Below are 14,459 nucleotides of genomic sequence, written 5' to 3' on the forward strand. Positions count from 1 at the left end.
AAGAAGTGGAACCACCTGAGGGCTCAGTCCATGCTGATGCCTCAACTTCCCCTCCCCATGGGGTAGAAAGTAGAGACTGTAGTGCCTGTATAAATTTTATGAAATGAATGAATGAATGAGGGTTTGGCCAGCATCAGTTGTAGTAGCTGGAGCAGAGTGCCCAGTCTTGATCAACAGGCTTTGATCAACAGGCGTTGATCTTTGATCAACTTGCTTGTGAGGAACATTGTCTCCCCCTTGGAGAAGGAGGGAGATACAGCTCAGACACAGCAAAGCATCACACATTTTTGCAAACCACTTAGAGGTTTTATTACAATCAAGTGGTATATCAAAACATATCAATTGTTAAATATATATTTTTTAATAAAAGGAGGGGGACTTCAGGTCCACCTGGGGTTCCAATTTGGGTCCAAGAAACCATTTATTCTAAACTGTGCCCACCTGTCAATTAGGTGACATCACAGTGATGGGCAGGTAATGTCATGTGGTGGGTAACAGTGGAGGCTTGGTTTGGCTGTTGCCCTAGTTCACTGTGGGAAGCCAGCATGGACAATGATCACATTGAACACATCCTGCTCTGTGTGAGTCTGTGAGAGTCTCCTGCAGGGAATGCCTCTGCATACCAGAAGCCTGCAGAAAGCAGGATTGAACTCCCCGTGCAACAGCTGCTGTGTGGGGAGTTGAAATCTGTTCATTATCTCCCTGCACCTGCCAACTCTTAACAGGTGGGTAAAACTACCTATGGGTCAAAGTTTGCCTGCAGGGTGGAAGGAGATAAAAGATCTGGCTTGCCAGGTCAAAAAGGTTCCTCAGGCCTGCCACAGGGCAAGGGGGCTGTTGGGTGGGAAGATTAGAGACAATTGCAGTAATTAACTGTATGTGTTCCTCTTTCTTTTCTCAGTGACAAGTATGGTTGGAATTTCAAAGGCATACTGCTATTTAATTTTTAAAATATTTAAAATACCAATAATATGATCTGGCAAACTCTGCTTTAAATGGAAATATCCTTCCTTTGGAAATGTTGATGATTTTCAAAAGAACTGGTTTTTTAAATATTTAACAGAATTTATCATCAGCAGTTATATAAAATATAGCATGTATGTTAAAATTACCTATAAAACCCAGGTGTTAAAAATCAAGCTAATTCAATGTTTTCCAAAATAAAATCAGCAATTTAAAAAGCATAAATTATAAAATAAAATAGCATATTAAAATACATGTAAAATTTACATGTCTGCATAGGCTTAATTAACCAAGAATGGTTTGGTTTATCAGTTTAACTGATGTGCTTACAATGACATTTACAATTGACATTGTGATGGTAACTGCAAAGGCCAGATAAGAATGTCTTTTTAGCAAACATTCATACATACAAACTTTATGAAGTCTCCCAAGAATCCCAGTTATACTAAACATGTCTTTGCTCTTTGTTTTTACCTTGAAAGCCCTGTTGAGGACGTCCTCTCCTCCTTTGCTTCCTAACAGGTTAACAATCACTTGTTTACCATATTGTTCTTTCATGAGCATTATATGCCTGCAAAAGTAGAAACAGATTGCTTTGGTTTCATAAATATTCAACATGCTCTCGGATGGAATCTACCCTAGTAGATTGTGAAAATGCTTTTTTTTAAATCGTTTTGAAAAATGCATTGAATTTGCTATAGCTCACAGTTGCCATCTGGCGTCACATTTGTATATTGCACTTTTCAACACATTCAAAACATTTTATTTGCAGCTGTATAGCTGAGTCTTATAACTCTTCTTAAAACACGTGATGAGGAGCATTACAATGGACTGATTCCCTCCTATATCACCTGAGTTGCTCTACCTGTGGGATCTTCATCTATTTCAATAGCCGTTCACCACTCTTTGCACACAGCCTTCTGCCATTTACCTGGCTTTAGTAGTTCCTAAGAGGTTGTGCAAATGCAAGAACAGCTTAGTATACAGGTGGGGGTGGGGAAATCTACTAGTCTTCAAAACCAACTGTGCAATAAAGGTAGCAAATGCACAGTTAACTCTTTTTTTTTTTTTTTTGGTGGCAGATCAAGATATCTTCCTTCAAGGTATTACTAGTGCTACAAAATATCCCACCTTTCTAGCACACAAACTGAATTCCCCTCCCTATCCCTGAAAATGAGATTCTTCCCTCAACTGAAGCATCCAGCGCTGTTTGAAGTGTTACAAGGAAAAAACCTAAAATCCTTATTTTATTCCAGCCGGGGAGTGGGATGGGTGGGTTTGCAAGCATATGTGTGCCAACTATACAGGTGCTTGATATGCATGCTGTGTGTGCTGTATGTGTTCATAGTGACGAGTTGCATGTGCGCCAGCTCCAGCCAAACCCAAAACCTACTTCTCATCTGGCCCCACCTGTCACTAGTACGTGTCCCTTTGGGAGATGAGGGTTAGGCTAAAAAAAGGTTTCCTAACCCCAGACCTAAACTCTGATTAAGACAATAATTTCAATAAGCCTAGTAGCGTTACTGTCTTCAGATGTAGCAGCCACAATGCAGACAGCTTCTTTTTCTCCTTAGCGAAACCCCTGACATTTGTCCCTGCTCCACAGCCAGATGCTGGCATAATGACCAGCAGGAGTTCCTGAGCAAGAGGGAAGTGGACAGCAGCATGCTGACCCCACAGCCAGTATTTGATCCCTTATATATGGTTAGCTCAGCTGGTTACAGTGTGGTGCTGACGACGCCATGGTTGCAGGTTCGATCCCCATATGGGCCAGCTGCATATTCCTGCATTGGCTTGGACTACCCGATCCACAGGATCCCTTCCAACTCTACAATTCTATGATTCTATGGTTAAGTGTTATGTCTGCACTTGTAGGGATTCAACCAAAAAGCTTCTCATAAAAAGGTGAGTTTTGAAGTGGGATTTGAAAGAAGAAAGATGTGACACCATGAAGACGTTCTGGGAAACCCTGGAATGCAAACAGTAACATCTGATTTTACTCAGTTATCAGCAGCGTCGCAATTAAACCTACTTGTCAAAAGCAGGAGCATTAGCTTCCAGGCCTCTGGTGAGTTTTAGATGATGGGAGCCAACCTAAGTGGATAACAATGAAAATAATAGAAAGCAATAGTTTTAAACATGAGTCACTAGATGTCTCCCTTTTTCATTCAAAGAAAATGTTCCTTTATTATCTCTTAGCAACCACAATGCCACCCCCATATGGCACTCAAAGCACAAATTACACATTTTATTAGCAAACAACACTGACAAATGAATGCAAAATCATATTAACACCCAGTGAATGGCCATGGGTTCAGCTTGCCCAGAATCCTCTATCTAACTGACCCTCCAGTTGTCAAGGTGAGTTTCCTTTGGGCCACCAATGAATATAACAGGCATAGCTGCTGAGGGAAACACCACTGTATTCATTGCATTCTTGAATCTGTCCCTAACTCACATTCCAGAGCTCATGTAAGCATCTATTCTGTACATACACAGATATAACTGCTGTCTTAAAGCACAGACCATGCCTGAACCACTGCAGTTAAAAAATAAACAAGCAGAAAGTGTTGTCTTTAGCCAGCCAGGTTCAATTGTTTTAAAGGAGAAATAATCAGCTTATAAAAAGTATTTGAGCTTACAAAAACAAACAGGTCCAGTTTCGAATAATCAATATTTTTAAAAATATACATATTAAGTTTCAAGTTAACAGTTTTTTTGTATAAACCAGACCATATGATCTTCCAGAGCGATATAGAGATGGAGCCATTCATGATTCAAATAAAGGAGTTATTCTCTAAAAACAGTTTTGATGCAATTTGTAGGCACCCATTTCAGGTTGTGCCTGACAAAACTCTGCTTTTGGTGCCTCCCTTTGTCATAGCTAATAGTGCTAGACTGTGGCCTTTATAAGAAGCACTGCATCACAGCACATAAGGTTTTTTTTAAAAAAACACAACCCCAAATCTCAGCACCTTGAATATTGTCTCAAATGTTGGCATAGCAACTTTCAAAGTTACCTTAACCACAGCATCAGGCCTCTTTGACATCTCAGGGGCTGTAAGATAGATCACGTCTCTCTCTACAAGGTCAGAGACAGAGCACCAATAACTGGAGAGGGAGATGGGTACTTCCTCCCTGCAACTGGACCCTTGGATGTCCTGGCCCAGTTGATGCCAAAACTCTAACCATCAGTAGGGCCCAAAGGAGGTATGCCAAGGGAGGACCAGGAAGCAGCTTAGATTCAAAGACATCACATCCAGAACCAGGGGAAAAGACAGACATGTTCAGCAGCCCCTCAAACTCTTTATTTTCTTCCCATTATTCCCAGTGGGAAGGAAGCTCTTAAATAATAACTAATCAAAGTGCAAAAAAGGATGGATAACATTCCTCTGTTCTTGCTTCTGCCTTGATGCTTGGTAGGGCATTGGATATGGTGGTTAAACTGCCTTCAATCCCTCCTCTTGCCTTGAGATTGCAGCCTTAGTGATTTTTGCTATTTACCTGTAGCCCAGGTTGCTCCCAAAATAGTGGAACTGAGCCTCTGATTTGAACAAAGGAAGAAACATCATTGTCCAAATAGATAGTCTACAGAAACAAAAAAGATAAAGCATATTCAGATCAATGCAATTTTTTGGCCATTTCTCAACTATGTGTATGACTATATTGATTGAAATACAAAGCTAGCTATCAGTTCAGCTTGAATGTGAGGTATCTTCAGGTGTGTGTGTGTTGTTGTTTTTAATGGCAAAAATACATGGGAAATAAGACATCTATTTGGACCAAAGAAAAGAATATGTGCTATTTAGACAACTGGACAGATTTGAACAGCTAACTTGCTGTTGATATGGCAAGTATGGATCTGGGCTGGCCAGTCTTTCAACATTAGGGTTTATGTATGTTTAATAGTTGGATGAATGAGAAAGCTTTGGCCGAGGAATATTTTCAAATCCCTGCAGACTGCAATACAGGAATTTCACTGGCTGCAATGCCCTCTTATATGCAAATACTAAAGATACATTAGTCATAAGGTTAAAAGGCTAGTTATTCTAAAATTTAATATAAATTATTATTTTAAAAAATATTAGCTACCCCTGATACATACATGCAGGCAGGCACAATCTCTCTCTCTCCCGTCCCCCCCATCCCCGGAAATGTCACAAATATTAGGACCACTCTTGGGTAGTGGTAAGTGGATGTATTAGCTTCACTTACAACACTTACTAATTTTTGTTAATCACACATTGTGCCTTGGCAACATATTAAGTAACAAAAAGTCTGAGGACCATCAGGGAAACAAAATAGTTGAGCTGACTAACTTGGTATTCATCTCCTTTCCCAAGATGAATTCACTATTTTCCTTCCCCTCCCTAACCACTTTTATTTTTGTGATGATCTGTAAAAAATTTTTTTATCTCAGAACAAACAGTATCACCAATACTTATTTATTTACTGCATTTATACCCTGCCCTTCCTCCAGGGAGTTCAGGCAGTGTACACACTTCTCCATTTTATCCTAACAACCACCCTGTAAGGTAGGTCACGGCTGAGAGATTCTGACAGATCCAAGGTCACTTGGCGGCCTTCACCACACTGGTTGGATGGATGGATGGCTGTGAGTGCCTGTGTCTTTGCCTCCCCCAGTACCCATATCCAATTTTAGGCCAGCTAAAAGCAGAGATGAAGGCACGGCCCTGGAAAGACTAGCACAATGGCAAACTTAACAGCGTTGGCCTATATTTAGCAATTAAATCCTGGCCCGTTTCCACCTGCGATATATAATAGTGGTGTCATTGTTCATCACAAAGAGCTTTCAGCAAAGAAAGGGTATCAGACAAGTCACCCAAGAGCCTTCTTTTATAAGCACGCTGCATTGCTCAGGATGAAGGCAGACAGCTGGATCAGCACCAATGCCCGCAGTGGAAATGTGAACACAAGGACCATCACTGGTTTGAACAGTATAACTGCACTTAATTAATGGACTTCATGAATATGGTGGATGCCAGAGTGCTCATGATGGGCAAGTCCCATCCCATCAAGGGAATTTTCTATTTCCTTCCTTTTAATAAGGATACTATGAGAAAATGCCCAGGACCACACACAGGTTTGTGCTCTGTTCTGACCACTGAAGCAGCTCCAAATATTACAACGGCTGCTGTAATCCTGGCGGCTGCTGAAGCAGCATTTCCCCACAGCAGATCTGTAACATGTGCACATCATGCACAAGCGAACACCCGTCTTTTGCACACTTTAAATGCCATTTTTAAAAGTGATGGGAAAGGTAGAAATGGCTAAATCAAAGACTTCTTTGGGCACATGAATCACACTGAACAAACTAAATGCCTTAAGTGGAGGCGGGGGGGAGAAAGGGTGGGGAATATGAATTAATTTATATTTTTCTGTAAGAAAACCCACAAAGAGAATCCCATTCTTCCCCTGTGTCATATGCCACAGAAGGAAAACTTTAGGCTCTTTCTGGAGATATGAAAAAGAATGTGAAAGAATCTACCAATGGATCTGGAAGCTGCTTGCCTTAGGAGGCTGCTAGGTCTATTTGCTCAGTATTATCAACACTATCTAGCAGGTGCTCTCCAGGGTTTTCAGACAAGAGAGCCAGTGTGGTGTAGTGGATAAGAGCGGTAGTCACGTAATCTGGGGAACCAGGTTCGCGTCTCCGCTCCTCCACATGCAGCTGCTGGGTGACCTTGGGCCAGTCACACTTCTTTGAAGTCTCTCAGCCCCACTCACCTCACAGAGTGTTTGTTGTGGGGGAGGAAGGGAAAGGAGAATGTTAGCTGCTTTGAGACTCCTTCGGGTAGTGATAACGCAGGATATCAAATCCAAAACTCCAAGAGTCTTTCCCAGCAAATCCTACCTAGAGATGCCAGAGATGGAACCTGGGTCTTTCAGCATGCAAACCAAGTGCCCTACTGCAGTACCCTGAGTAGGAAAATGGCACTCTTCCCCAGCAGCGTAGCTAGCCGCTCGGGTGCCTGGTGCAGGGGCATGTCCTGGAGCCGGGGGTGGGATGATCTGCCCATGGGGGTGGGGTGAGCCTCTCCGACACCTCCCCCTCAGCTGTAGGGCAGCTGAGGGAGAGGCAGTAGGCAGATGCAAGTCCTCCGCTGCCGTTTCAGGCTGCGCAGAACCTGCAGGCGCCTAAGCCACCACATCACTCCTAAATAATGTCGTGAGCCCATTTTTTAAAAACCTCATTTTGTCACCCTGCCTCATTGATGACACCCAGGGCAGACCACACCCCCAGCACCCCCTTCCTCTGCCACTGCTCTTCCCTCTCCCCCCCACCACCCCCAGCAGCCCCAATTTCATATGACCTGCACACTGGTTGTCAAATGCCTCCCCACCCTAACTTCTTTCAGTTCTCAGTCTTGCAGTTTTGTGTGTTCCTGCTAGTTTTATCAGGCTTGTAAACTAAAATGGCCAAATAAGTTAAAACGTTAAGTGTTGGCTTCAGTTTAGAAAGCAAAAAGACTTGAAATTGGTTTGTTTTCTTTTCTTCGCCTGTTGCAGTGAGTCATTTCCAGCCACCAAAAAAAAAGGGGAAAAAAGAGATGACTCATAGCCAAGCTGAAATGCCAGAAGGCTAACTCAGTGGGAGACAAAGGAATACCATTTATGTATAAAAGAGCTGCCTGGAGATAAAGCTAATTGTTTCTTTCTCTCCTGAAACCAGGGGAAAATGTCAGAACTAATGCAATGTAAAGGGGTCAGAGAGCCTTCCCTCAGCATCCAGGTTCCTGGGGTGCCATTTATTCATGAAAGAGAAGAGCCAGCATGTCATTATGAAGCAAGTGGAAACAATTTTTTCTGCACTGAATTAGAAGCGGCCAAGTTATTACTTCATCACTGATTATCCAGTAGTCTGCTAAGAAAGCAGGAGAGATTTTCCTCATAGGCTTGTGCATTCCAAACTGGACTGGATTTCAGCCATTCTGAGGTGCAGCCCTGTTTGGAAAGAGTGCAGCTGCTGCAAGTGATGCATATATAAGTGAATGAGAAAGAGGCTGGCGGGGGGGGGGGGAGGTGGTGACTTCACCCAATGCCTCTTTTGCTAGTTCCAGAGAGAACGATTCTCGCTAACTCTATCTAGCTTCCTTCTCTCAGCTTAATATTTAGGGCATGTTTTGGGTGTGTTTTAAGCCAGAATGCCAACTATCGCTACCACATGGATACATGCCACTTTCCAATATCAGCATTAGAAAAAGCGTTTCTGCCGACTCTTTAGGTGACCTGATAAGACTGATAAGGGTGACCCATACCTTTCCCAGATCTACGTTTACAAGAGGATAGCAAGTGCAGATTTATTTTTCTTCTGGGTCTGCATAAATAACAATCCCATACCTATCAACTATCACTCTCTGCCAAGGAAGTGGGGCAAGCAGTAATGTGAGCATACCCTAATAGTCACTGCCCCATGTGCAGATGAGAGCTTCACTAGTAGAGGTTCTGGGGAGAGTCAAAGGATGGGAAACAAAAAAAGTAAACAAAAAAGTTAATGCAAAAACAATGTAAATATGTGGCTAGAAATGGGGGGGGGGGGAGGAATGACCTCACTGCATTTTAATCTGTTTATATGAATACCCCCCTAGACAATATGGAGCCAATTATCATGTTTTGATAGCCTAGTTCCAGAATGACCACATGATTAAGTCCCCAGTTACAAGAGATTCAATATCTTCACTTCTTCCAAAATTTATGTCATGTCATTCCTGTAGCAGTGATCCAGGTTAAAAATGGTGCTCATTACTATTTCTAAAGTAAAATTTATATTCCATATTAAAGTGACTGAATGAAGTTCCATGGAACAAAAATACAGAGCTCCATTATTCACTCAAGTGCACTGAGCAGCAAAGGCATAATCACTCCTTTTTCTCCATGCCCTTTTTCCAGTTTCAAATATCTCCTAACATAAATATAAGGATAAATTGAATCTATAAAGGAAGCAATGCTTTCCAGCAGTGGTGGGGAACCTCTGGCCTGCAGACCTTATTAAGACTGGCAGGCCTCTGCATTTGGCCTGCAAGGCCATTTTGGTCAAGCCGTGCCCACCTGCCCTACATATATATGGCATCAGGTGCGGAGCAGGTTAAGATGCAGCTCTATGCTGATTGCAAAGCCTTGTGCCCTTGCAAGTGTGTCTGTGAAGTGTCAGTGTTTGCAAAGGTACAGAGTTTTGTAGGCTCTGCCAATAAGCTGATTGGCAGAGCTTGAAAACAGTATGCCTTTCCCCACATGATTTGATTTCAAACCATGTGGGCAAAGGAAAATGCTTCAGGTGATGTCATGGTGACATCAGGTAAATGACAGGTGAATGGTCCACAGGGGACAGGTCACTGCAGCATCCAGTCCCCCACCCCACAGCAAACTGGAAATGATTCTCCATCCCTGCTCAACAATCATTCTCAAGCTTCAACAAACAATTGCTAATCCTTTTGGTCTGTCCTCAATTGTCCAACATTGAGCTTCTTTGCATGGCCTTGGCTTCAACTATTACGAGAGAGGGAGAAGAATGCAATTGATAGCTGCCAACAGCCTTATCCTTCATGAGGATGCTTAGCCCACAAGGCTGATACAATGGCGAGTTGGACAATGAACATGAGAAATCCCTTGCAGAAATCCAACGCTTCTATACAATTTTTAACCCCTGAAGAGAAGTGCAGGTGTTCTTACAATGTGACAATAGTGATACCCGACAGTATGCAAGCTATATTTCAGTCACTGTATCCCAGGCAACAGGAGCCTTAACGCTGAAAATCATTGTCAGCTCCCTTCCTCCTACTCTGCTCCAGACCTCAAATTATCTTAGCATCATATAAACAGTGTTTTTATTTGACTTGTGTTATTTGAACATTAGCATGCACAGAAGAAATCATGTTCGCTACATAACTAAAAAAAGAGAGAAAATAATAATGCCGAGAGCCCCATAATATTACCAAGGCTGAGAGCCAGGCAGGTGTAGAGGTTAGAGTGTTGGACTAGGACCTGAGAGACCAGGGGCTGAATCTGCACTCGGGCATGAAGCTCACTGGGTGACCTTGGGGGAGCCGCAATGTCTCAGCCCAGCCTACCTCACAGGGTTGTTGCAAGGATAAAATAGGGAGGGGAAAGAACCATGTATGTCACCTTGAGCTCCTGGGGGAAAAGGTGGGAGACAAATGTAGGGAATAATAAATAACTAAAACTGTCTGGAAAAAATAAAAGCTACTGCAATGTACATGCAGCCTGCAACCCATAAGTCAGGCACTAGTAGAAGAAGATTCCATGCGCTCTTTTTCCTTTTTGCAAAATGATTAAGTATGCTGTATGAATATAGGTAGTTTGCCTTTTATATGCAAGCATTTGAATAAAAAGCTGTTTATGATGCCAGTAAGGTCTATAAAATCAGCACGTTGTGATTAAAGTTATCACCTGTCCTTTTGAGTAGAGAGACATACAAAACGACATGTTAGCTCCTCATCCATCATAACAAGAAAGCCATTCCTCACAAAAGAATGTATTTCTTGGCCATTAGAAATAAAATGGTATGGTGCTGCCAGTCCTTTCTGTTCTGCTTTCTTGCATTGTTTGTTGAAAGGCTTTTCATAGGCCACAAGACCAACAAACATAGGTGCCATTTGGATCTCAAGGTTGTGGGTTTAAGCATTGCAGGGGCTTGGACTAGATGACCCTCACGGTCCCCTCCAACTCTACAATTCTATTATAATTCTTCAGTTTCCATAACGATGCTAAGGAAATGTCCATTATCCTTCCCAGTTTTCCTCTTTTCCTCTTTAAGACAGTAGGTGCATGAGCATCACTCGACAGCTTCATTTTTAGTGGGTAGCATTTCAATCCTGGATCAGCAAACACTACCCCTTGCCAGAGTTCCCCAACAGTGCATTTTCTCTTACTTACGCCCCCCCCCCCCCGAAACAACTATCCATCTTCTAGCACACTGCATACCACAGCATCATTTCTTATGCAGATGGTATCTCAATAGCTAGATACCAAAAGGAACATTTGGACAGAGCTTAAGTATAAGCTAACTAGAGATCTGTCCTCCCTGACACACTACCCCAGTTTGGATGCAATGAAAATCTCTAGTTAGTCTAAACAGGAAGTGTCTGTTTCTAATCCTCTCCTCATGGCCACGCCAGAGGAGGGAAGAAGAGAAGAGGTTTGCTACTGCTCATGCACGTACTGTTAAAACATGGTTTGGCATTATTATGTGCAAAATAGGCCTCTCAGTTACACTGTGAAAACAAGGCCCCAACAGCAAAGTATTTCAAATCATTAGCTTAATGAGACAGATTATAATGATGGTGGTGGTGATGATAATTTCTTCTTTAGCTGTAAGAGGAAATAATGCTGCCAAAGAATTAGATATATGTATAGATATATGTATATGTATATGTATATGTATATGTATATGTATATGTATATGTATATGTATATGTATAGGCAGGGTCATCAATACTTCTTAGCCAGCATGCTAGGCCCCAGTGCTCAGGGGTGTGACTAAAGATAGGCTTACGCTTTTGCCCTCTTGCACTGTGCTGTCACTGAAGAATGCAGGGATCCAGTCACAGGAAAAAGGGTTAGTTGAACCAACTGCCTGGTAGTTATGGTATCATGGTGACAAACATTACACTCTTGATGACAGGAATTCATGATTTATTTTTGTTTTAAAGCAGAAGAAAGGATAACGGAGAAGAGATTGACACAAAAGCAATATATGATCATTTCAAAATCAAACCCTGCTCCTTAATTTTTTAAAAAATAAATTGCCTTTTACGATACCATAAGAAAATGGTTAAAATATGTCATAAAATACGCTTTACATTTTGGGGTGGGTTGGTGTTAGTGTCCTTGTGAACACAAATAAACTCACATTTCCCTTTACCTGTGCATGAGATGTTTGGTATGGACTATTAAAGCTTCAGGAAAGAATCTCTGATGAGAAACTAGTCCAGCCTACAATCCTTATGGGGAAAGTGTGTGATAATGAACAAGAAGAATTTATTTTGCTTCTATTCTTCCCCACTCAGGGATTTTTTTAATGTACTGAAAAATCACACTCCCACCCCCCAACCGCAGAATACACAAGTGCTCAACTGTAAATCAAATGTGGGGAGGGGGGGAATGCAAGCTCCAAGCCAAACGAATTGAAGAGGAGGGAATGGAGTGGGTGTATTCTTCTGTAGACATGTGTAATGAACAAAAAGGAAAAAAGCAGAGTTAATGAACATACTGTGGGCGGTTAGACACTACTTCTGAAAAGCGCTTGCTAGCTTCTCTCATGTCACTTGTCACTGTGAAAGATGTCATCCTGATCCCTCAACTGCCACCCCACTTTGTGTAAATGCAATCAATTATTTAGAGACATGGGATCCAGTCCTTACCTGCTCCGTCTCAGCAAAGTTAGAAACGTGGCCATCATCATTGACTCCTCGTATGTGAAACCGGGCACCAGCTCTCTCGCAGCTGATCCGGGAGATGAGACAGGCCTTTGCCTTCTTGTGAGAAGCGTACAGAGTGCGAATGTCCACCACACCACAGATCACTTTTAGCAGCCAATCAGAGCAATTCACCTGGTAGTGTTTAAAGGGGACATGCAGTAGCTGGTTCCTGCAAGATTCAATAATAATCACTCACTAGGTGTACTATATATTATTAACAAAGCTAACTTTAAAGTATTATCCCTTGGTAAGGTTTATTTGAGTTCAAGCCACTGGAAGGATTCCAGTCTTGCTTCTTTCTTGCCAGAAAGCCAATATTACAGTGAAGATAAACCTTGGGAAATATTCTGTTAAGGTAGCAACTCATAGAACCACAGACATTTTAATAGGAGGATTTCACAGTTCAGGTTGTGACCTGAAAAACTGCAGTGCAGGTTCAATAGTTTTTAGTCATGAAATCCTTGTTTGCAATCAAATTTGGAAAAAATAAAGGTAGTGCAACTTTACCACACAATATAGGAAATAATACTTTTGTGACACCGAAGTATTATTACCTATATTGTGTGGTAAAGCTGCATAGCTTGTGACCAACCAAGCTGAATTCAGCCCATCAGATATTTTGGCCTTGAAATATCCTGTTTTTACTGTTGTAGTCAGGCAGAATCTCCCCATGCCCTGGGCTTACAATTACTATATTAATATATGTAATCTTCCGGGATCATAAATATTAAAAAGCTTTGGGCTGTATCCAGTTGTGGTTTTACCTTAATGGAAATGACTTGCAGATGGATGCACCCAGTTTTTGCCAACCCCTCTAACACACTTAAAGGTAAAGGGACCCCTGACCATTAGGTCCAGTCGTGACCGACTCTGGGGTTGCAGCGCTAATCTCGCTTTATTGGCCGAGGGAGCCGGCGTACAGCTTCCAGGTCATGTGGCCAGCATGACTAAGCCGCTTCTGGCGAATCAGAGCAGCACACGGAAACGCTGTTTACCTTCCCGCCGGAGCAGTACCTATTTATCTACTTGCACTTTGCCATGATTTTGAACTGCTAGGTTGGCAGGAGCAGGGACCGAACAACGGGAGCTCACCCCGTCGCGGGGATTCGAACCGCCAACCTTCTGATCGGCAAGTCCTAGGCTCTGTGGTTTAACCCATAGCGCCACCCGCGTCCCAAGATCTAACATACTTACATCTCCCTAAAAGCTGCTCCTCAGGATCATGGGATCCTCCAGAACAGAATGGGACAAAGCAGTAGGAAAGGCAGTAAAAACTGGGTGTCTGGCCTTGCAGGAACAGAAGTACATTTTGCTAAGACAAACAAAAGATACAACTCAAAAAGTTTACAGCTACTACTGAAAGGAAATATAACCAGTAAAGGCAATATAGTGACTTCTGCATGTGACTATATTTAATATTCCATACTGTTTGTCTGGCAATATGAATATATATTATCAGTCAGACTAATTCATTAAATACAATTTCCTTTGACTAAAGTCAGCAGTTTTCTGTGAAAGTATATTCTGTACTGATATCACTCTTGCAAGTCATTTGCATCCCAAAATGCCACCGCATGATGCAGATAGTGGACACAATCCAGGTAAAAGTTACATGCTTTTAAAAAGTCCCACTGATTTCAATTAAGTATATAACTTAAATCTCTCCCATTTAAACCAGTGGGACGTTTGGCCAAATTGTGTCAAATGCATTTAGGGGGACTAAGTCAAGAAAAATTACACAAAATCTGTTTTGAATATATTTAGGTCTATTAATCAACCTGCCAAAAGTTGATTAGATGAGCCCTGATGGAACAGACTGGACTTCCCCACCCTTGTACCCTCCAGGTGTTTTGGACTCACCTCAGCACCAGCCAGCATGTACAAAAGCATGGGATGATGGGAGTTGCAGTCCAAAATATCTAGAGAGCACCAGATTGGGAAACGCTGGATCAGACCAAATAGCTATCTTGCCCAGGATCCTGCTTCCCACAGCAGTCCTACTGGGTCTCAGAGAAGCCCAGAAGTGGGTCATGGAAA

General features: G+C 42.2%; 1 protein-coding gene across 2 annotated transcripts in view; it reads right to left on the bottom strand.

Moving 5' to 3' along the window:
- The window catches only part of SYNJ2 (synaptojanin 2), a 54,563-nt gene that overhangs the window by 26,972 nt on the left and 13,132 nt on the right, over positions 1-14,459 (bottom strand). For both annotated transcript variants that reach the window (XM_028723779.2, XM_028723776.2), the window contains exons 4-7: positions 12,366-12,591; positions 4,468-4,551; positions 2,996-3,057; positions 1,438-1,534 (exon numbers count right to left, since the gene is read on the bottom strand). In XM_028723779.2, the coding sequence (XP_028579612.2) occupies positions 1,438-1,534; positions 2,996-3,057; positions 4,468-4,551; positions 12,366-12,591 (469 nt within the window). The remainder of the gene's footprint in view (positions 1-1,437; positions 1,535-2,995; positions 3,058-4,467; positions 4,552-12,365; positions 12,592-14,459) is intronic.

This window comes from Podarcis muralis, chromosome 3, assembly GCF_964188315.1.
Source record: "Podarcis muralis chromosome 3, rPodMur119.hap1.1, whole genome shotgun sequence".
Classification (NCBI taxonomy): domain Eukaryota; kingdom Metazoa; phylum Chordata; class Lepidosauria; order Squamata; family Lacertidae; genus Podarcis; species Podarcis muralis.